The 24,478-nt window shown below is 38.0% G+C and overlaps 1 protein-coding gene, 1 non-coding gene and 1 pseudogene across 3 annotated transcripts; all 3 read right to left on the bottom strand.

The window, feature by feature from the left end:
• Positions 1-335: 335 nt before the first annotated feature.
• LOC127082839 (uncharacterized) lies at positions 336-4,500 on the bottom strand. Of its 2 annotated transcripts, XM_051023077.1 has the most exons (10): positions 4,336-4,500; positions 3,417-4,180; positions 3,155-3,343; positions 2,964-3,072; positions 2,797-2,855; positions 2,549-2,708; positions 2,399-2,466; positions 1,753-2,128; positions 1,537-1,671; positions 336-712 (listed from the first exon to the last, which is right to left on the bottom strand). In XM_051023077.1, exons 1-9 carry the CDS (start codon positions 4,469-4,471, stop codon positions 1,559-1,561), a joined length of 1,974 nt encoding a protein of 657 aa, XP_050879034.1. In that variant the 5' UTR covers positions 4,472-4,500; the 3' UTR covers positions 336-712; positions 1,537-1,558. The 2 variants fall into 2 exon arrangements, with proteins under 2 accessions (XP_050879034.1, XP_050879041.1); XM_051023084.1 differs by lacking the exons at positions 336-712; positions 1,537-1,671 and having other exon boundaries at positions 1,886-2,142.
• A 1,792-nt stretch (positions 4,501-6,292) lies between these two features.
• On the bottom strand, positions 6,293-8,704 carry LOC127082828 (uncharacterized; annotated as a pseudogene).
• Positions 8,705-22,942: 14,238 nt separating this feature from the next.
• LOC127116220 (small nucleolar RNA R71) lies at positions 22,943-23,049 on the bottom strand. Its single transcript, XR_007801190.1, has one exon. It is a non-coding gene; the product is annotated as a small nucleolar RNA R71 (small nucleolar RNA).
• Between the last annotated feature and the right edge of the window lie 1,429 nt (positions 23,050-24,478).

The raw sequence follows: 24,478 nt of genomic DNA, 5'->3' as shown, positions 1-24,478 counted from the left end.
TTTATATTTTTCCCATATGCAAATGATTTGATAACTCTAAAATTTCTAAACAATTTAATTTAATGTTGATTACATAAACAAATTTATGAAAATTAAGGAGAAACAATCTCCTTTTTCCTATAAACAATTTTATAGATAAATTTATGAGAATCAAACCTTATTGATGTAATTGTAAGAGATGTGAATAATGGTAGCACACGTTACAAAAGAGAAGACAATGGTGAGATCCGGCGGACAAGATGGATGAGGAAGCTGAATGGAGATTTGACGGCTGAAGAAAAAATGAACGATACTATAGAAGAAAATGATATTAATACAATTGTAAAAGATGCGAATAATAAACTCTACAACTTTTATAAGGTTTAATATCTACATTTCTCACTCGTAATAAATACATTAATATCTACATTTCACTGTATTAACATTCCGCTGGAGAAAATTCCCCATCTTTGAGGGAGAAAATTCCCCATCTTTGAGACTCTGAACGGGACAATTCCCGCTGGGATCCCCCTGACAGATGCAAACTAACATCCCTACTTCCACATTCGGTTCCGGTTGAACCGACATCAAAATTTCCTTTAAAAGCTCCATGTCCCTTGAGCCTTCCATGCGCATCCAGGATTTTTTCTCTGACAGAGCCGAACATGTAAGACAACAAACCAAGCCAAACAGAATTGCAACTATTGAGAACGCGCCATGCGCCAGCTCCAAACTGAAGTGAAATAAAACACAAGAAAATTAATGAACGTTATACATTCCTATAGGAAGAAGAATTTTTGTCTCTTGTTTTTTATGACATGTGGTATAAATTCAGAGAAAAAAGACTATGCACTGACAGTGTAAAATATTTTTACACTGTCAACCAATCAGAGACGTGCATCTCGCCAAATCACACGTTTAATTTTAAAATACTGGTATGACATGACAGAACTTTATAATTCTATTGGATGATGGTGTAAAGAAAATTTACACGGACAGTGCACTACCTTTAATCTCATAAATTCATGCCTAAAAATAGATAATCCATAACTATTCGATAATAGGCTACTTGGCTACAAAATTCTTCCAAATTTTATACAACTCTATCATCTGAACACAAAACAAATCCTATATCAAATAACTAAACAAATCGATAATGTTAACTCATTTAATGGGCTACAAAGGATTATTGATTACCAAAGAAAATACCATATCTGCATTTTGTATCATGAAAACCAAACAAATCCTATATTGTGAATTTTTATCTTAAATATTACTCGTAATTTAAGTATTTTAAGATTACTCCATTTCATGTTTTTATTATGGATCTTAAATATAATAATACATTTTTAAGATAGAGTACGTGTACATATAAAAACAGCATTATCTATTTTAATACATAAGTTGTTTCTGAGCTTATTTCATTGGAGTGAAATGTTGTTGCTTTATATTACAAGATCATAATTGGTGTTCTTAACTTGACACCTCTAAGCCACATTGTATATTCAAAATGCAAAACAGAGATATCCATAATTACATATTTAGTGTTCCACTTACCAATTACAGTGTCTGGTAAATTTCAAGGGTAGTATTTTGGATACTGACAAGCATATCTCCCTGAATATTGCATGTTATCGGGTAATCCACCATGTCGAGGTCTTAAAGTCGGTTCCCCACACGGGGGAAGCGAAGCTGAAATGTAATAGCAACAAATTATTATTGCATTGATTAAAAAAATAACTTAAAAAAGAGAAATTCTAAGAGAATAACTACGTGTGGCTGCTGCATGTGAAAGAAGCTCAGGTTGGAAATCTCTGTATTCAACATAAGGTCTTCCATATGTACGATAATTAAAAGGTTGTGACTCTCGATATTCAACATAAGGTCTTCCATGAAAACTCATATTGTTGTTCCCTGCAGTACTTGGCCTATACTGGCTACCCAAAACAGGGTTCCTGTATGCTTCGATGTCACCGTAAGTTCTATTGGAACCAACATTATCTATAGGAAAACAAGATGCTTCACCATTGGAATAACGTCCACAAGGAGAGGGTGATCTTGCAGCATGTGAAATTTGACTGCTTGGATATCCTCCACACAACAGATTCATATTTAGCTGAGGTTCATTCATATGACCATGTGAATTGACCTGAGAGCATGTACCTGGAATCAGCATAGTTGCCACAAGACAAAAGTAACTAAGATAGAAGAGTTTCAGTGCTGTAAATTACACATCATAGAAAATGGTGGTTCATTCAAATTCTGCAATGCAATTTTTTGTACTAAACAGCATATTGGTTAACGATAACAATTTGTTCAAATTCTATTATGATATTGCGATGCATCGCCGCTATTGCCGCTATTTAACAACACTGAAAAGTTTGCAAGTTAATAGAAAGTTGTAATATAGGTTACTAACTTGACTAGGCATCCTGTAGTTGGTTTGAGATATGAGAGAATGAGCTCTCCAATGGTGAATTCCACTTCCTGAGCAAGAGTTCATCAACGTCGAGATTATTAACGATAATTATACAATAAAATCAAAAAGCAATTGCACGTAGATAAAAACCTGTCGAACTTCTTTGATTTTGCAATGCAGGTACAGAAGAATGAGAAGAACCTCTGTGCGCTAATGTTGACAGGTTGTTATTAGATAGAGACAGAGTATCTTGCTTCATCTGATCCAAATATTTCTGAGACTCGTCTCGGTTCAGTTCAACAAATAGAACCTTGAAATACAAATGAAGCTTTAGTACTGTCATGATTGATATAACTTGATAGTCACATCAACAAAAAGCAATGTAATTTAGTAACTACCTGATCAAAATCTTCATCTGAAAATGGAAAATCCTTGCTTTTAGGTAGAACATAATTAGCTGCCATGGTCATGAAATATCATAAAAGGCATAAGAAAACTCTTAAGTTATGAAAATAAATGATAAACTAAACACCAGCATATAACAAGTAAAAGGTAAAAAAAATACCTATCATGCTATTCAAAGCATCAATTGGAACTTCTTTGCCCATTTCTTTAAATCTTTTTTCAGACCGTCTCGTGAGCTCTTCTGGCTTTGGGAAAACCACAACAGCAGTCTGGATGGACGAAAAGTTATATTACCAAATCTGTAGTAAACTCACCTTCCAAGTTCCAACGAACAAATAGATAAATACCAACCTTTTGATAATCCTTGAATGGCTTAAGCTTCCGTTTGCGTGCATTTTTGTATACATTTGTCTGATCGATTATATAATTGCGGGGAACATTAGCTGCCCTGGCCAGAATTACATTGAACATTGCAGTTGCCTTGTCCATCAAACGGTCAAACCTTTCACTGTAGTTGTTCTTCCGTAACAGTCCAGGAACCTAAGCAGCACTAGATTAAGCAAAAACTGAAGATACAAAAATGATAACCACAATGATTTGGAGTAAAACTAACCTTCATCTGTTCAAGAATTAAGTTTGTGCCAAGCAAAACATAACGCTTCTCCGAGTGATCTTTCACCCATTTTTCAGCCCATGTAGTCTTGCCTGAAGCCGGTAATCCCACAAGCATCATCAATTCACAATCCTTTGGATAAGAAAACGAAGGTCCCATAACCGCATTTCCATCCGCAACAGCAAAGGCCCAAGGTCTGAACCCTTCTTGAGGAACAAGTCCTTGTTCAACACTGAACTGCATCTGAACCACAACATTTTTCAACAGAACATGCGGAAAAAGTGCCCATTCCCAAGGCGAGTCCTTTGAAAAAGAAGAATCCGCTCCAAGACCAAGAGAACCAACATCAAATTGAAATGCAGTACCCAACCATTTACCATTCTTAGAGAAACCAATTGAAGCAAGTGGTTTACTCTCAAGATCAATGCAACAAACTATTGTATCACCAACACCAAACTTATCACCAAACTTCAAAAACTTCCCGGCATTAGAAAACCTGCCAGTGGCGCCATAACCAAAGCTATTTTTTGTCTCACCAAGAGCTCCAACAGCGTCATCGCCTCTAGAAACACCAAGACGACAAAGATGCCGCTGATCAGGAGCAGTATCATCGGTATCAACAGGTTGAGGAGAAACAACAACACAACCATAGCAATATCTACCATTTTTTATTCCAGCAGTAGCTCTAGCACCAGACCAACAATAACCAAAGCCTTCTTCATTAAGGCCATATCCAACAAGTCCATTGCATTCAATATTGAAATCTAACAAAATCAACCATGAAAAACGATAGATTAACATACATCAACAGATTGATACCTATAAATTAAATAAATAAATTATATTAATGCAAATTAAAGGGAGGGTTTTGAATTTTGATGAACTGAGTGATACCGAAAAAGACAGAAAAAAATAATACCTAAGTTACAATCAGCAGAATTGAGAACAACTGGTGATGGCGAAAGAAGTTGTTCCAGCGCAACTTGTTTTGCTTTCTTCTGATGAGTTGATGATTCGTCTTCTTCGCATGGGAAATGGCGTTTGGCAGGAGCCATTGTGAAATGAGATAGAGAAGCAAGAAATGAAAAAGATATAATCATAAAATATAATAAAAAGTATATACCATGAAAAAAACCTAATAATCATAAAATTATAATGATTTTTTTTTTTAAAATAATCATGTTTTTCAAAAAAAATACAAAAATAACCAACTTTTCAAATTTTTTTCCAAAATAACCATGTTTGGGGAGGATGTGTCATGATGAAACAAATTAACATGAAGGATCTGTGGTGCAATGGTAAATAGTTTCACTATTGATCCAAAGGTTGTGTGTTTGATTTTTGTTGGCTGCAAAATTAAATTTTCTTTTCAAAAGAAACACATAGGCGCCAATAGCATCTGGCGCCTCTCTTATTTTTGGGGGTGCGCCAACTCCCCCGAGGCATCCTCCCCCAAACATGGTTATTTTGGAAAAAAAATTGAAAAGTTGATTATTTTCGTATTTTTTTTGAAAAACATGGTTATTTTAAAAAAATAATCAATTATAATAATACACAAAAAAATGGATGAATTATTTTTTTAATAAGATTATAATAAAAATAAAATGGATCGACCCTCTCAAGAATAAGTAAATCTAAAGAAAAACAAATCAAGTCCGTTCTTTACAAAATTAGTTCGAATACACAAAGGTATGGAAGAAAATACTGAAGTATCCGTCAAAGTAAGACCTAAATTAGAAAGGGCATCTGCACAACTATTTCATTCCCTAAAAATGTGATAAACAACAAAATTTCACTTTCACTTGGAAACAAGATTTATACAATTAAGCCATCTATTTCTAATCACGAGGACACACAAAAAGGAGGTCTGGAAGCTCTAACTGCCGTTGTCGAGTCTGATTCCAACTAAACATTATGCCAGTTCTTCTCATGAGCGAACTCCATTACTAGCATGGCACCCGTGAGTTCAGCAATGAGAGAATCTGAGACTCCTGAAAAATGAAGCGAAAGCACCCAAGAAGGACCCATCACTATCTCTAGTGATGCCCCCACAAGCCGAAAGACCCGAAGGGGTTTTGGAAGCTCCATCACAATTCAAATTTATCCAATTCCTAAGAGGTGGCTGCCAAAAAACCTATAAAATATTCGGAGCACGTGGCGGCCGAATCGTGACCTTAAACCTCTTAAGAATCTCAAAATCATGCAAAGAAAGATAGGGGCCAACAGAGATGGCATTACCCGTAACGGAAACGACAACCATAATAAAAGAAGTTGAAGAAGAAAAAGAAGTTAAAGTGTCATTAAATCTAACCAAGTTTTGGGCCTTCCAGATCGAGTTGAGAGTGAAAATGATAGCAACTTTACATATCACCATATCATGATCTGCACCTGTTGTTCTAAGGAGTCTCCAAATGTCCGACCATCCAAGGAGAGAGTAACTAAGAGTGAGCATATTACTCAGCCAAATCCAAAGCTTAGAAGAAAAAGTACAATCAAAAAAACAAATGAGAATCAGTTTCCTCTTTCAAACCACAAAGACCGCATCTAAAAGGGAAGACCAAGGTAGTCAAACTCGAGATCCTATGCAAGATCGGATTGAGGTAATTAGATCGTGAATCGGGGGATCGTAATACGGATCGTAAGATCCTACCAAATTTAAAAATTCACATATATTTTGCATATAGATTAATATTATGCATATGACACTAGATAATATAAAAATAAAATTCAAATAACACTAAAATCACTTTAAAAAACAGAAATTTCATAGGATAATATTCATTAAAACTAATTCAAGACAATTCAAACGCCACAACATTCAAAACAGTAGCAAATAATAATTGAAAACTTATAAGAAAAAATTAATGAAAATTCACTCAATTTCCAAACAATTCATGTTGGAGTTGGTCATAATCATTCAATGGATCATCGTTGTCTTCATTATCTCCTTCATCTTCATTTTCATTTTCAAAGTCATCATCAAATTCATTTTCATCTATCCCTCCATCATGTTTATCTTCCAAATCATGAACAAAAATATCATCCTCTTGAATTTGTTCTTGATTCATTTGAATAAAGTCTTCATCCGAAATTTCAATGTCGCCATCTTCGTCCATAAGCCAATCATCATCAGATCCAAGGTCATCAAAGTTTATCTCAAATATTCTTCTCCCTTTCTTTTTTTGGACAATCTTGAATTAGCCATGACAAATACAACATTATTCATCATTTTTTGTTTCAAGCAGTTCCTTCTTTTTCTATGGACCTTAATTACAGTAAATGAAAAAAAAATAAACATAAGCAAGATGAAAGCCTTATACAATTAATTATAAATTCTTAAAGTCTTACCATCTCAAAAGCACTCCAGTTTCGCTCACAACCCGATGAACTGCATGTCAAGCTGAGTATGCGGATAGCAAATCTATGCAGTTCTGGACACTCAAACCCAACTGAATCCCACCAATCTGCCGGAGTAGATTTCTCAAGTGTTCGTTTGGCTAATTTTGTCCCAAAATACCCTAATTGTTTCTTAAAGTCATGCATTTGGACTTCAATCTTAGCATGTTCTTCAGGATCATCCACCATTTTAGTTAAACAGTTCATTAACCCTTTTCTAACCTCAATATCAGCTTTGAATCTAGAACCGTAATGTATCCGTGGGTTGAGATAACAGGCTGCAACATGTAGTGGTCTATGTAGCATTTTGTTCCATCTATCATCAATGATATTCCAAATAGAGTTGTAACTACAAATTATAATAATTTGAGTTATTTTTAACATTTAATATCAAGTACAAACACAAATACTTCAATAAAATTAAATAAAACAAAGATACCTTTTTTTTACACAATTAAAATTCTTTTGAATTTCCTCCTTTGCTTGGTCCACTGCCTCATAGATTAATCCCATGGCTGGTTTTTGATCTGAATCAACTAAACGAAGCACTTTAATGAGAGGTGTAACACCCCTCAAACAAATAACAATATTCTTCCAATTCTTTTTGTCCAAAACCACATCTTCAATGGATTTTCCATCTCCTAACTTTGCACATTTGCTCGACTTCCATTCTTTGGAGGTGAACATTCTTATCAAAGCTTCCTTGTTCTCATACAAGCACCCTAAAGTAAGGTAAGACATGGAAAATCGAGTAGCGCCTGGCCTCACCAAATCTTTGTTTTTTGTGTGATGATACAAAATAGAAATGAGAGAAGTTCTTGAATAAATAAAAGTGGTAATTTTTTTTACCCTTTGGAATTGTCTCTTCATGAACCGATATCTTCTTCTCCAAATCTTCAAGCATCAAATCAAGATAGTGTGCGGCACAAGGTATCCAATATAATTTGTTCCTCTTTCGCATCAGCATCTCACCGCAGCCTTGTAGTTTGTCGCATTATCTGTCACGACCTGAACGACATTATCTTCTCCAACCTCTTCAACAACAACATCAATCATTTCAAATATTTTATGGATTGTTTTGCATATGTTGGATGCACCAACATACTTAAAAAATACAGTACCCTTTGGACTATTAACCAAAAAATTCAAAATTGTCCTCCTCTTCCGATCAGTCCATCCATCGGTCATTATGGTGCATCCAATATTCCTCCATTCCTTCCTATGTTCTTCCAAAGCTTCATGTGTCAACTTCACTTCTTGATTTAACAACTTAATTCTTAAGTCATGATAAGATGGTGGTTTGAATCCATTACCATGTCTTGAAATCATATCACACATGATAGTGAACTCCTCACTCCTTGCTACATTGAATGGTATGACATTATTGTAAAAAACCTTGCAATTTCTTGACATGCATCATCTCTTAAGCCCTTCTTTAGAACTACATTGATGCTAGGTTGTGAGCTGAAACGCCTTTTCTTAAATATGTTTCCAGAGTTGTTACTGGTCATTCTTTTTTAGCACGCCTCTGACATCTCTTCCTCCACCATTGCCTCTATTTTTTTAATCAAATTTTCTTGCAATCTTGAACAAACTTGCAGATTTCTCTCTTGATTTCGTCTAGGACATCCTTATATGCTTCAACATCTTTTTGAGTTCCAGCCAAGTGATGCTTTAGCATGTAGACTCCTCTAGTTACCTTTTTTTTTACAATACTTGCATTGAATTTTTCTTGGATTATCACGATCAACAATGCCATGTTTCCATGCCATATCAGTTTGGTTACCAAGAGCATTTTTTGGTAGTTTTTTCTGGCATGGCGGTGGTGCAATTGTAGGGGGAGCAATGAAAGCACCAACAACTAAAGTTCCAACATCAGAACTTTAAGCCATTGGAGAAAGGTTGAAATTGTTTTTATAGAGAATGAAAGGTTATTTTAACCGTGAGAGAGAAGATAGAGAATGAAACATTGAGTGAGACAACAACTTTATTTAATGTGAGAGAGGTGAAAGAGTTTAACGTGAATAAATTGGAATGAATAAATGTATTTTGGGAAGTTACCCTAATAATGATATATTTTGGGAAGTTGAATAAATTCTTAATTATTGAGTGGTTGAGTATTGATTACTCCTATTTATTACTACTGATAACATGAAATAATATCACATTTTTGGACTCGATTTAATAAATTATATTATTATTTCATTCGATTTATTTTATATTATTCGATATTACTTGGTATTTTCCTTCTATTTATTTCAGGTAACATTATTTGAAGCTGTCATACGGTGAACTGGACTTTTTTGTGGTTTTAATCGCAATGTCGCGGTTAGCAAGAGTCGCCACCGACTTTTCTTTTATCCAATAAGGAAAGGTGGAAAAGAACAGGAAAGACCTTAATTTAGATTTTGGGTTCGGGAGGTACATTATACAAAGGGAAGGTGTTAGCACCCTTTGTATCCATGGTTATCCATGGGCTCTTAATTGCTCGATCACTTATATTATTTTTGTCTAAAAAAAAGTGTTTGTGAATTGTTTAGAAAAATTGTTTTGAAAAGAGAATTTAACTTTGTAATGATTCTTGTATGAATGTATACAAAGTGATTATCTCGTTTAGTTTTGAAAATTGTTTAGAAAAATATAACTCGGTAATGATTCTAGTATGAATGTATACCAAGTGGTGATTTTCTGAAGGTATTTTGAAAGGTGTGAGGTGTGAAAAAATGTTTTAGGTTGTGAGCCAGCAATTAAGAGTTATACCGACCCAAGGTCTTTATGAGTATTTCCTATCCTTATGAGGCTAAAACTGTCCTTATTATTGAGAAATAAGTAGTTTTATCCTTTGGATGTAAAAGGGTCATCGTAGGGTCATCGATAGGTCATTGAAGGCAACAGTTACGAGGATATCTTAGCATTCGAAGGGACTATCATCTTTTAACCGTAGGCAACATCGGAGGGTCATCGAGGGACAAAGTTGTATATTCGAAGGCAACATCCGAGGAACTATAATTTATTTTATGATGATTTAACCGAAGGGTCTTTGCTAAGGGTATCCCCACGTTCGCGGGACATGACCGTAATATCGTAATCGTAAGGCAACAAAGAGAGGTCCAAGATCACTTATTCAAAGGCAAAGTTTTACAATTAATTATATAATTAGGATGAAACTCCACATTAAAATTATTAAAAATAATATATTAAAAAATTAATACATTAGAAATTAATACATTAAAAATTAATTTAGGGTGAAACTCCACAAGGGTATCCCACAAATAAAGTGGAATACCTAGCCAATAACCTTTTCCTGGGATATGTGAACCTTTACGAAACTCAAAAAAAGAAACATGTCAGAACACCAAATCAGGGTGCAATCGAAGATTACACCGGAGAAATATCACAACAATAAATAGGATAGGATGAATAATGCATGGCTATGATAAAAACATAAAAAAAAACAGACTAGAAGAATCAGGTACTGTCTCGTTCGCCTCTGCCTCGCCTAGCGAAGGCCACGGATTTTGAATTTGAAAACAGCCCCATGTTAGGAACTTTGAATTTTATGGCATTTTATCACAGGAATAACATGGTCAAACATTCAGGGTATTCAGGCGTATTTAGATTCCCATACGAAAGCAAATTATATATCAACATTTAATCATGATACATTATATATGTAGATATGGCCAATTGAAAGTATAAACAATAGAGATACGCAAACCTGTTTGCCAATTCAAGGTTGAAGGGATTGACCACTTGTAGTATCGGAATAAGTTAGGCAGCGGGAATTGGACGGCGATGGCTTCGGTGCAGATGGGCTGCCTTCAGGGTTTCTTTACTCTGAATTCTCCGGGTAGGCAGGGTTCCTATGCCAAAGTTTCTATCCGTCCTTCTCTGTTCTCTCTCTTTCTTTTTCCTCAAGGTTTTATTCCAAGGAAACCTCAGAGTGTTTTGCTTCTCTTCCTTCTTTCTCCAGTGAATCTCCCAGTATAAACTCCAAGTCTAACTCCCCCTACTGAAACTTCAGTATTTATAGACTAATTTCGTGGGTAATGGGCTTGGACTGAGGGAGACCCAAGTCCAAAATAATTTGTTATATTTTATTTATTTATTTATTTTAATTATTTAATTAATTAATTAATTAATTAATTAAAAAAAAATTTTTCTCTTTTTCTCTTTTTTTTTTTTTTTTTTTTTTAGGAAAAATGATGGGTAATTTTTGGGGTATGACAGCTGCCCCTGTTCAATATTCTTGAACCGAGAGAGTTAGGATGGCGTGTATGCCATTCGTGGTCTGGAGGTGGAAGATTATTGAACACTAGAATGCCCCAAAAATTTGCACTTGAGAATCGACAGTTGGTCTTGATGGAGATGGACTTAAAGATGCCATCCGGGAGGTTTGATGACGGAAGCTTCAGATCGCGCCGTATATTAGGCCAATTTGAAGACATGGGTGCCACACTGGGTCGTACGTTAGACCGTATAATGAGTCATCCATTAGGCTGCCGACTTCGCTGGGGAGTCGGAGTGTGTCATATGCTGTTGGGGATAAAGGATCAGAATGGACCATACGCTAGATCGTATCTGAGTTGCAGAATGAGCCGTACGTTAGGCTGAGTCTGATGACGAAAGGGGTAGTCGTACGTTAGACTACACTTCAGAAATGTACCGTATGTTAGGTAGCATCTGTGGGGATGGACATCCGAACGGGTCGTACGTTAGACCGTCGCAGAATGAGTCGTCTGTTAGGCCGCATCTGATGATGAAAGCGGTAGTCGTACGCCAGACTATACTTCAGAAATGTACCGTACGTTAGGTAGCATCTGAGGGTTGTAAGATCCAAACGGGTCGTACGTTAGACCGCGTTGGGGTTGTTGAAGTTCAGAATGGATCGTACGTTAGATCGTATCCGAGTTGTAGAATGAGCCGTCCGTTAGGCTGCATTTGAAAAAGAAAGTAGTCGTACGCTAGACTACACCCCTGAATGTACCGTACGCTAGGCAGCATCTGAGGATTTGAAGGTCCAAATGGGTCGTACGTTAGACCGCATTGGAGTTGCTGAAGAAGTCATATGTTGGGCTGAATCAGAATGAACCGTACGTTAGGCTGTATCTGATAACCTGTATATGTTGTACTTGCAATAAATGTCTGGGATGGGCTTAGAGATGCCATCGTTAGGAGGATATCGAAGTGTTGTCAGAATGAATGTTCCCATGAACTGTATTTGAAATATGTATCTGAATCTTGAATGTGATTGATAAAGGTGTCTGTCTGAATGAACCTTCTACTTTGACTATATCAGGAGGATAATTAACCTGCAAAGAAAAAGTTAGCTTCATGCTATGTCATGATGCATGAGATGTTTCGTGTTATGCTAAAATAAATGTGAATGTTGTATGCATGCGTATGCTGTGAAAGGATGTAATGAATGAGTTATGCGTATGAGAAGTTCTGCTTGGGGACTCTACTGGGGAAAATAAATCCCCATCTACTGATTTGAGACATTTGTGTCGATGACCCTTTCTCGGCTGGGGATGCTTGATTTCTGTCTGATGGTGGAAATATTCAACAGAGCCTGGCTGGGGATGGATGAGATGATCAATCTGTCTGGTGACGCCGACCTCTGTTGGGGAGTAACTGGCTGTGCCGGGGAATACTGCTAATTTCTTCTGAGGAATAACAGACTTGCTGGGGGAATAGAATTGGTAGCGGATTCATTGGAAGCATGGTTAGACCTTCTCCTCGATCCTGAAGTCGGGTAGTAATTGCTATTGCTATTCTACGCATATATTTTGGTAAACATTTATCATATTCAAATGCACATATTAATTCAAATTAAATCAATGGACATTTACGCAACCAAAACAGAAAAGTAAAAACAAAAGCATCTTTTTTTTGAAAGAGGGTTGTATTGATTTTGAAAGGAGGCCTATAAACAGGCAATTTGTGTACAAGGAGACAGAAATCCTAGTAAGAGGAAATTGTCGAAAACAAAGAGAAAGCTATGTGGAAGAAGTCCTATTGATTTTAAGCCTACTACTGTCATTATGTCTTCGAGCATCTCATCCCTTGCTGTCGGATAGAAGTGATTGGCTTGGTCAGTCCCTCGAACTTGGATGAAAGTTGACTGAGAACGGGACATAGTCATACGCTTTAATCCCTAATTTTTGCCTGGACCGCCTTTTCAGGTTTTCAGTCCACCAGGATACCCTTTTTTGCCCAAGCCGCCTTTTCAGGTTTTCGACTTGCCGGGTGTACATTTTTTTTTATATATCCCTAATTTTTGCCCGAACCCTTTTGGTTCGCCGGGATGCCCTTACTTTTGCCTAGATACGTCGATCTAGCGGGTCTCTTTTATGCGTAGTATTTTTTAACTATGTCCGCGTTCACGGGATGTGGGAAGTCTTCACCATCCATAGTAGCGAGTATCATGGCTTCACCAGAGAATACCTTCTTAACCACAAATGGCCCTTCGTATGTGGGAGTCCATTTGCCTCTGGGATCACCTTGTGGTAGAATGATACGCTTGATCACCAAGTCGCCAAGTTGGTACACCTGTCTCTTAACTCTTTTGTTAAATGCCTGGGTCATGCATTTCTGATATATCTGCCCATGACAAACAGCCGCAAGTCTCTTCTCATCAATCAGGTTTATCTGATCGAGTCGAGTCTGAATCCATTCATCTTCATCTAAGCCCGCCTCTTTCATGATTCTTAGAGAGGGAATCTGAACTTCCACTAGTAAGATGGCTTCCATTCCATAGACTAAAGAGAACGGAGTTGCCCCTGTCGTAGTGCGCACTGAAGTGCGATAACCGTAAAGAGTAAAGGGTAACATCTCATGCCAGTCTTTGTATGTTACTGTCATTTCTTGCATGACCTTCTTGATATTGTTAGCAGTCCCCACGGCGCCGTTCATCTTTGGCCGGTACGGAGAAGAGTTATGGTGTTTTATTTTGAACTGCGTGCAGAGTTCAGTAATCATCTTGTTGTTCAAATTAGTACCATTGTCAGTGATAACTCTTTCAGGAGACAGCAGGTTTCTCAAATAGGTATTTGATAGAATCCATCTTAGAAGTCAATAAGGTGGTATGATTCAACATATACTGTCTTAGTCGGCGAGCAGCCCAGGCCAAAGCACAGCAAGCTTTCTCGGGCTGTGAGTATCTTGTTTCACAGTCGGTACCTTTTGCTAAGGCAGTATATGGCATGCTCTTTTCGACCAGACTCGTCATGTTGCCCCAACACACCTCATTGAATTTTCTAACACGGTCAAATACGTAATTAAAGGTCTTCCTTCAACTGGTGGCATCGGAACTGGAGGTTCTTGGCGATATTTCCTGATTTTGTCATAAGCTTCTTGGCATTCATCATTCCATACCATCTCTTGATTTTGTCTCAGTAATTTGAAGATGGGTTTGCAGGTAGCAGTCAAGTGTGGAATGAATCGGGCAATGTAATTCGAGTGCCCCAAGAAACCTCTGACTTCTTTCTTGTTTATTTCAGTACCCAGATTTACAATTTCAATTGATTCCTCATGCGGCTGTATAGTCTTTTCTTCTCGCAGTAGTCGGGCAAGTTCTCCAGGGACTTCACAATCTTCCTCGCTTCCATCCTCGGCTTGGTAGATCGGATTTTCAAAGTCATAATGAACAGTAGCAGAGTCATTACCAACAGGATCCAGAGTGGATATGGATCGGCAAATTGTTACGTGAGTGTGTGCAAGAAACATAGCTTGTTTGAAAAATGACAGGAAAGATAAAGAGCGCAATATTTGAATGCAAAAAGTCCATTGATCTATTGAATATGAATATGCTTATGAAAATGACAAACCCCTAACAAATTAGCCATTGTGCCTCGGGCATAGACACAATGCTTTAAGAAGTTTGATTGTAAAAGAAAATTAAAATTTGCAATTCTAGAATAAACAATAACAATTACTCCTGACTAAAGGAAATCGGGATAATGTCTTCAGTCTTCCAATTGTTGAGTCCGTCACCAATTGTTGGGAAAATCCAGCTATCCAAGTCGCAATCACTATCAGCATCTTCCATAGCATTAATCTGATTTTTGACTATCTTTCCAGAGTTAAACCCCAGGCCAGCTTTATCAGACTTGTACGGTACATTGATCAGTTGACCCCAACCAGCACGATCACCATTTTCAATCGCGGCTTGAGCATCTTTCAGAGAGATCATGACAGGGGGAGCACGAACAACCTTGGGCACAAGGGGAGTTGGCTTAAGGACAGGACTGGGTGGAGGAACCACTTCAAATGACTGAGAAGGAGTCTCAAAGAATTCACCATCCATCTCGACGTATTTGAAGGCTTGCACACTACTGACAATATACTCTTCTTCTCCACATACAGTGACAACCATGCCTGCTATTGGATACTTCAGCTTTTGATGAAGCGACGAAGCTACCGCACCTGCCCCATGGATCCAAGGGCGCCCCAACAAGCAGGAGTAGGCGGGACGAATGTCCATCACGTGAAAGGTAGTGTTGAAGACTTGAGGTCCTATCTTGATAGGGAGAACCACTTCACCATAGACAACACTCTTCGCACCATCGTAAGCACGCACCACAACATCACTAGGTTTCAGTTCAATGCCTTTGTAGTCAAATTTATCGAGTACAGCTTTCGGGAGCACATTCAAGGAAGAGCCGTTGTCGATCAACACGTGAGCCAGGGTGATCCCCTCACACTCGATGGAGATATGCAGAGCTTTATTGTGATTCTTTCCTGCTGGCGTCAGGTCAGCATCGGAAAAGCCTAGGCCATTGTCAACAGTCAAATTAGCAACATAATGTTCGAATTGATCGACGGATGTTTCTTGAGGCACATGAGCGGTCTTCAAGAATTTCATCAATGCATTGGCATGGGATTCAGAGGATAATAACAAGGACAACATTGAGATTTTAGACGGAGTATGCCCCAATTGTTCCACTACATCAAAATCGCTCTTACGGATGATTTTCAGCATCTCTTCCATTTCCTGTTTGGCAACATCTTCAGAAGTAACTTCGACCGATGTCTCTGACTGAGGAGGATTGACTGGTCTTTTTCCTCGAATTTCGGGAGCGGGAGGTGAGATTTCTGGGGAGTAGATCCTTCCACTTCGAGTAACTTTACTAGTCCCCACAATATCATTAGGATTAGCAGAACTACCAACCTGCTTTATGCCATGGATGTAAACGTCGCCTCCATAGTTCCACGGAATAGCTTTGCTGGAGGAATATGGCACGGGGCCAGGTGCGGTAATAATCAGGGGAGCCACTTTGGGCTCAGCGGTAATCTTCACAGGCACTCTAGTAGCGGTAATCTTCACTGGAGCTTTGGACCTAGCAATCACAGATACCTCTTCAATAGAGTTGTCCACCTTAGGAACCCTTTCAAATAGAATTGTACGATCATCCATCAGCCGTTGAATGCCGTTCTTCAACTTCAAACAATCATTGGGTCGGAGTACACAGAGATCGCAATCTTCAGCACAACCTGGAAATAAACCAGCTTGCAATAAATTCTTCTTAACGATCAGGAGAGGAGATGCTAAATCAGCAACGTCAGTAACGTGAGAATTGTCGTCCACAACATTAACATTCTGGTCATGATTAGGCATAGGTGTTGTGATGACATTGGGGGTCGCCGGAGGATCAAATTCAATTTCTCCAGCGTCGATCATATCCTGAATCTTGTTCTTCAACAACCAGCAATCATTCGTATCATGCCCGGGGCTATCGGAGTGATAGGCACACCTGGCGTTGGGATTATAACGAGGAGAAGTAGTGTTGGGATTTGCAGGAGGGCCTCTGAGGGTAATCAAATTGGCCTTTAACATACTCTGCAGTGCTTGGGTTAAAGTCATATTGATCTTGGTAAACTGTCTTCTCGACCTGTCTTGTCTGTGTTGGAAGTTCTGAGATGGCGGTGCGGCAATTGTAACTGCCCCAACAGTATGGTCACGATTCTTCTTGTTATGCTTCCTCTCACTGTACACAGCATTTGATTCACTCTTTCCCTGATAGGACTTTTTGGTGCTTGCAGAAGTAGCTGCCTGTATCTTTCCACTTCGAATGCCGCTTTCAACCCGTTCACCTGTCAAGATAAGTTCAGTGAAACCTGACGAGGAACTTCCCAGTAGATGGCTGTAGAATGGGCCAGTCAGTGTACCCATGAACATGTCCACTAACTCTCGATCAGTCATAGGGGGTTTGACTCTGCCAGCCAAATCTCTCCACTTTTGAGCATATTCTTTGAAACTTTCTTTAGAGCCCATAGTCATATTTTGTAGCTGTAGCCGAGTAGGCGCTAACTCAGAATTATACTGGTAGTGCTTGTAGAAAGCTGTTGCTAAATCAGTCCATGTGCGAATGTTAGAGCTCTCAAGCTGATAATACCACTCTAACTGTGTGCCAGACAGACTCTCTTGGAAGAAATGGATCCACAGTTTCTTATCAGTAGTGTGCGGCTGAATCTTTCTCACATAAGCCCTTAGATGCATCTGAGGACAAGAGGCACCATCATACTTAGTGAAAATGGGAACCTTGAATTTGCGGGGAATGACCACATCAGAGACCAGACCCAAGTTTTCGAAATCCAGACCGGACACTTTCTGCCCCTCCATAGCTAGCATACGTTCTTCCAGCAACTTGTACTTATCATCCTTCGGAGAGTACTGTTCATGTTCATAATCTTCATCGTCGTCCTCAGAATTGACGAGATTAGGATTCTCATCTTCCGAATCATTCTCGGTCTCTTCTTCTGAATCCTTCGGAATTCTAATCTTGACTCCTGTAACCTGTCCCTTAAGCCTTCTCCCCGGGTTGATGTAACCCACAGGTTTCTGGTCCTTCTTCTTCTCCATCAAAAGAGCTTTCAGTTCTTCCTGCCCCTTAGATAAGCTCAGCATCATTTCCTGGAATTGAGCATTCTGGGCCTGGAGATCTTTGACAGTTTGTTCGAGAGCCATTGTTCAATCTGTTTGAATCTGCTGGAATCTGTTTGATAGGAAAATCGTGAGAACACTGATCCTTTAGAATACCTGTTATGCGATGCAATGCAATGTATGAAATGTTTTCAAGGACTTTCGGGATTTAACTTTGCATAAACTAACAAAAAGAGCTTTTTTTTTTCTTTTCTCTTTTGTTTTTGCTTTTGTTTTGTTTTTTTTTAGCAGAGTTAAATCCCTAAATCCTTGAAATGGTTAGTACAATGCCATGATGTTATGATGTTATGATGTTATGTTGTTAGATAAATAACAAGCACAAGCAAGTCACACAACAATCATTCCTAGGTTTTAAGGCTTGCGTGAGTTCCATAGGTAAATACCCTCCCCACTGAAGTTTGGTTGGTTCAACCTGTCTTAGAATAGTAACCGGGTTCTAGAAGGATCTCAAATCATTGACCTTTCCTTAAGTCCACTTCAGTGCAACACCAAGTGGTTGACCGAAGCTTCCCTAAAGTCCAATCTCAAAGAGTGTAGTATCGAGTCTCAACCAACTCCAGTCGGAACCGAAGCCAGTTATCTCACTACTTTCTAATGGCCAGGATGAGTCAATTAGGGTTCTAAAGGTCTGGTTAATGCTTTTATGACACCACGCGAATGCCAAATATTTCCTCAACTAACATGAGGAACATCAGGACATCCAAAGTGCCACATTAACCGTAGCCATCATTTTGACCATTCCAGTATACGCCGGACAGTCGCGATGATCTCTTGCTACTTACCTAAGGTACACTAGATCCGGGTGTAGGATCTTTCACTCAAGCATAACATACCCAAGCAATCCCTTAAAAATAAATCAGACAAATTGAATAAGTGATCTTGTTTTTAAGGTAACCTCTCTTTTTAAATATTTAGGCTCCCCAGCAGAGTCGCCAGTTCTGTCATACGGTGAACTGGACTTTTTTGTGGTTTTAATCGCAATGTCGCGGTTAGCAAGAGTCGCCACCGACTTTTCTTTTATCCAATAAGGAAAGGTGGAAAAGAACAGGAAAGACCTTAATTTAGATTTTGGGTTCGGGAGGTACATTATACAAAGGGAAGGTGTTAGCACCCTTTGTATCCATGGTTATCCATGGGCTCTTAATTGCTCGATCACTTATATTATTTTTGTCTAAAAAAAAAGTGTTTGTGAATTGTTTAGAAAAATTGTTTTGAAAAGAGAATTTAACTTTGTAATGATTCTTGTATGAATGTATACAAAGTGATTATCTCGTTTAGTTTTGAAAATTGTTTAGAAAAATATAACTCGGTAATGATTCTAGTATGAATGTATACCAAGTGGTGATTTTCTGAAGGTATTTTGAAAGGTGTGAGGTGTGAAAAAATGTTTTAGGTTGTGAGCCAGCAATTAAGAGTTATACCGACCCAAGGTCTTTATGAGTATTTCCTATCCTTATGAGGGTAAAACTGTCCTTATTATTGAGAAATAAGTAGTTTTATCCTTTGGATGTAAAAGGGTCATCGTAGGGTCATCGATAGGTCATTGAAGGCAACAGTTACGAGGATATCTTAGCATTCGAAGGGACTATCATCTTTTAACCGTAGGCAACATCGGAGGGTCATCGAGGGACAAAGTTGTATATTCGAAGGCAACATCCGAGAGACTATAATTTATTTTATGATGATTTAACCGAAGGGTCTTTGCTAAGGGTATCCCCACGTTCGCGGGACATGACCGTAATATCGTAATCGTAAGGCAACAAAGAGAGGTCCAAGATCACTTATTCAAAGGCAAAGTTTTACAATTAATTATATAATTAGGATGAAACTCCACATTAAAATTATTAAAAATAATATATTAAAAAATTAATACATTAGAAATTAATACATTAAAAATTAATTTAGGGTGAAACTCCACAAGGGTATCCCACAAATAAAGTGGAATACCTAGCCAATAACCTTTTCCTGGGATATGTGAACCTTTACGAAACTCAAAAAAAGAAACATGTCAGAACACCAAATCAGGGTGCAATCGAAGATTACACCGGAGAAATATCACAACAATAAATAGGATAGGATGAATAATGCATGGCTATGATAAAAACATAAAAAAAACAGACTAGAAGAATCAGGTACTGTCTCGTTCGCCTCTGCCTCGCCTAGCGAAGGCCACGGATTTTGAATTTGAAAACAGCCCCATGTTAGGAACTTTGAATTTTATGGCATTTTATCACAGGAATAACATGGTCAAACATTCAGGGTATTCAGGCGTATTTAGATTCCCATATGAAAGCAAATTATATATCAACATTTAATCATGATACATTATATATGTAGATATGGCCAATTGAAAGTATAAACAATAGAGATACGCAAACCTGTTTGCCAATTCAAGGTTGAAGGGATTGACCACTTGTAGTATCGGAATAAGTTAGGCAGCGGGAATTGGACGGCGATGGCTTCGGTGCAGATGGGCTGCCTTCAGGGTTTCTTTACTCTGAATTCTCCGGGTAGGCAGGGTTCCTATGCCAAAGTTTCTATCTGTCCTTCTCTGTTCTCTCTCTTTCTTTTTCCTCAAGGTTTTGTTCCAAGGAAACCTCAGAGTGTTTTGCTTCTCTTCCTTCTTTCTCCAGTGAATCTCCCAGTATAAACTCCAAGTCTAACTCCCCCTACTGAAACTTCAGTATTTATAGACTAATTTCGTGGGTAATGGGCTTGGACTGAGGGAGACCCAAGTCCAAAATAATTTGTTATATTTTATTTATTTATTTATTTTAATTATTTAATTAATTAATTAATTAATTAATTAATTAATTAAAAAAAAATTCTCTTTTTTTTTTTTCGTTTTTTTTTTTTTTTTTTTTTTTTTTTTTTTTTTTAAAGGAAAAATGATGGGTAATTTTTGGGGTATGACAGAAGCATATGTGAAAAAGAAAGAAAAGGGGGTGCAAAAAGAGGATTCTCAAGGAAAAGCATTCCACTAAAGCCCAACCCACAACTACAAGGAAAAGCGTTGTGACGCTGTGACGAGCGCCACACATGGTGTGACGAGCGTCACGCCCCTCTGCTCAGTGTTACGAGCGTAACACATGGTGTGACGGACGTCACACCCCCACTCCTATTTTTTTGGCTTTGACGCGTAACAGAAGCACGTTCTCCTATTCTTCCTCTGACTCGTTGACACGCTAGAAAACCTACTGAAGGAACTTTTGGGAAACGATTACTAAATGGATGAATATAAATAGACCTCAAGGGATCCAATTGAGGCCTTTATGTTCTGTTCCTCTCTTTTCCTCCGTGCAAGCTTTTACAGCAATATATTTTCCAGCATTCTACTTTCTTAGCATTTTTTATTTCCTTTTCTTTTCTAGTTAATTTCCAAAGCATTGAATTTATTTTCTTTCACACTAGTTTCTACACCGGAAACTATTGTATAGTTTTTATTGGATCTAACCTTATGTTAGGTCATAGTATTTTATTCCTTCGTTTTTATTTTTCTGTCTGATCGAAGATTGTGAAGAACAAATCCAACCGGTTTGTGGTGGAGTGTTCAAGCATCGAAGTTAAGGAACAACCAAGATTTCTATTAATTTTACAGGTTCATTAATTTATTGTTTTAATTTATATATGCTCTGTACTGCTGTTTATCAATATTTTTTGTCTGATATGGCTGTATTTAGGCAATATAATTGTTTAGGCATGTTTAGCATGTCCGACTAATTAATTTAGATATCGGTATGTAAAGTAAGCGGAATAAAGGAATCAAAACTGAGTTGGTTTAAATTTATTTAAAAATATAGTCACTCTTTTTATGGTCTCAATTTACAGAGTTAGTACCAAAGTTTTTGTATGAGAGTAAAAGACATAAAGAAGTTAAAATCAATAGAACGACGGTTTGAGCTTTTAACTGGACAGTGTAAATTGGACATTAACTTTAAATCAGGGCGAAAGCAATTTTTAGAGTTAATTTAATTCTAATCATTTTCAAAAAGTATTTTTAAAGGTTAAATGTGAGGACGAGAGTTAAGCATTTAAGTTTAATCATATAATCTAAGTCAACAGAGCGAGAGTTTGAGACGAGGGTGTTTAAACGGTTAGTATTTTAATAAAAAGAGTTTCTATAGATTCTATTGTTTTCAAAAAGTGATTTTAGATTTAACTAATTAGTGAGAGAGCACGTTAATATAAAGTCATAGTCTGATTCAACAGAGCGAGAGTTTGAGAAAAGACTTTTAATCAATAGTGTCTACTGAAAAGACTTATTTTAAAACTAAGAAACCAACGAAGACTTGATTCCCTAATTACGACGAACTACATACCGATATCCGCGTTATTTGATATTTAATCTAGATCCGATTTTAGTTTTATTTTCCCCCCTAATCATCAAAGTATCATCCGCCTTAGCTTTACGAAGTAACCTTAGAAAAACGGTATATCGATTCATTAAGTCCCTGTAGGATCGATATCTTTTAAAACTACGCGATTAGACTGTGCACTTGCAGTTAATATCCCAATAGACTCATAAAGTCGCGATCAAGTTTTTGGTGCCGTTGCCGGGGACTTTAGTCGATATCGTAACTCTTCTGTTACGCTGTAGAGACTAAGGCAATTTTTATTTTTCCCTTATCTTTTGTTGATTTGTATGCCACACACTCGCTCACAAGGCGAACCGTACTACTTACGAATCAACGACGTTGAACGATATCTCCGAGTCTTACGAAGAATTCGGGAGTATCGTGCTGCAAACAATCTTCCTCCAATCGAAATTCCTGATCTCAAAAATCTCCTTCCCTCGCTGATACCCGAGATGGCAGAACCTGCTCGTGCTCTTCGAGATTACGATGTTCCATCGCAAGATGAGCCGCATTCGAGTATTGCTCCACCCGCAATCGAAGCAAACAAATTCGAACTTAAACCTTCGCTGTTGCAGGCAGTGCAACAAAATCAATTCTCTGGAAATCCTACCGAGGATCCAAACCTTCATTTATCCGTATTTGTCCAATACGCTGATACTGTTAAAGCTAATGGTGTCACTTCAGAGGAAATTCGACTTCGTCTCTTTCCTTACTCGTTAAGAGATAAAGCTAGAAGATGGCTTCAGTCTCTTCCTTCCAACTCAGTCACCACATGGAATGAGTTGAAGAAAGTCTTTCTTGCCCGATATTTTCCTCCAAGCAAAACAGCTATGTTGAGAGCCCAGATAAATGGATTTAAACAGAAAGATAACGAGTCTCTTTTCGAAGCTTGGGAAAGATACAAAGACATGATGAGACTTTGTCCACACCATGGTTTAGAGGACTGGTTAGTAATTCATACCTTCTATAATGGTCTCTTGTACAACACAAGGTTAACAATAGACGCCGCCGCCGGTGGTACGCTTATGGATAAACCTTACGCTGACGCTTATCAACTTATTGAGAGCATGGCCCAAAACCATTATCAGTGGGGAAGCGACCGAACAATGGTAGAAAAACCTCAAACAAAAGGAGGCATGTACGAGATAAGTAGTCTTGATCATGTTAATGCAAAAGTGGATGCTCTTGCCCAGAAAATTGAAAGTTTAAATGTATCACCTCCAGCCACCGTGGTTGCCGTAACTCAAAATTGCGAAGTCTGTGGAATCCAAAGTCACACTCCTACAGATTGTCAACTCCTAACAGGAATCCAAGCAGAGCAAGTGAACTATGCTCAAGGAAATCCCTACTCGCATACCTATAACTCAAACTAGAAGAACCATCCTAATTTTTCATATAAGAGTAATAATGCTTTATACGCACCAGGTCAAGCTCCCAGTCAAGCCCCAGCTATACCTCCCGGATATCAAAAGTCGACCCCATCTACACCTAACAATAACGTTCCTAGGAAATCCAACTTGGAAATCATGATGGAGAACTTCATCGCTTCTCAACAGCAAACCAATAAAGAGTTCTTAAACCAGAATGTACACACTAGCGAACAGATTAAACAACTAGCAAGTAAAGTAGATGCCCTGGCTACCCATAATAAAATGCTGGAAACACAAATCTCGCAAGTAGCTCAACAACAAGCGCCTACTGCTGCCCCAACTGGTACATTTCCTGGACAGCCCCAACCTAACCCGAAAAGCCACGCTCATGCAATTATATTAAGAAGTGGAACAGAGGTAGAAGGACCGTCTGACCCAAGGATTGAGAACCAAAACTCTAAAAAGTCAACTGAGGAAGAAAGTAAACCTAAGGAAAAGGAAGAGAGTAATAAGGAAACCGTAGAAAAGAAAGAACCTTATGTACCTCTACCGCCTTACAAACCACTTATCCCTTATCCTCAAAGGCTAATTAAATCCAAAGACGCGGGCCAATTTAAAAAATTTGTTGACCTACTGAAACAATTAAACGTCACCATTCCTTTTACAGAAGCTATTACACAGATGCCCTCATATGCTAAGTTCTTACAAGAAATTCTTTCTAATAAAAGGAAACTTGAAGATAGCGAAACCGTTACCCTCACTGCTGAGTGCAGCGCGATAATCCAAAATATGCCTCCTAAACTTAAAGATCCTGGTAGTTTCTCTATACCCTGTCACATAGGAAAATTTGTCATAGACAAAGCTCTATGTGATTTAGGAGCCGGTATCAGTGTTATGCCCTTGTCCATATGCAAGAGACTGGAAATGGGAGAATTAAGACCAACTAAAATGTCTGTGCAATTAGCAGATCGTTCCGTTAGATATCCTGTAGGAATT

The sequence above is a fragment of the Lathyrus oleraceus genome, chromosome 1 (genome assembly GCF_024323335.1).
Source record: "Lathyrus oleraceus cultivar Zhongwan6 chromosome 1, CAAS_Psat_ZW6_1.0, whole genome shotgun sequence".
NCBI classification, from domain to species: Eukaryota; Viridiplantae; Streptophyta; class Magnoliopsida; order Fabales; family Fabaceae; genus Lathyrus; species Lathyrus oleraceus.
This window is presented reverse-complemented; position numbering and strand designations above follow the sequence as displayed.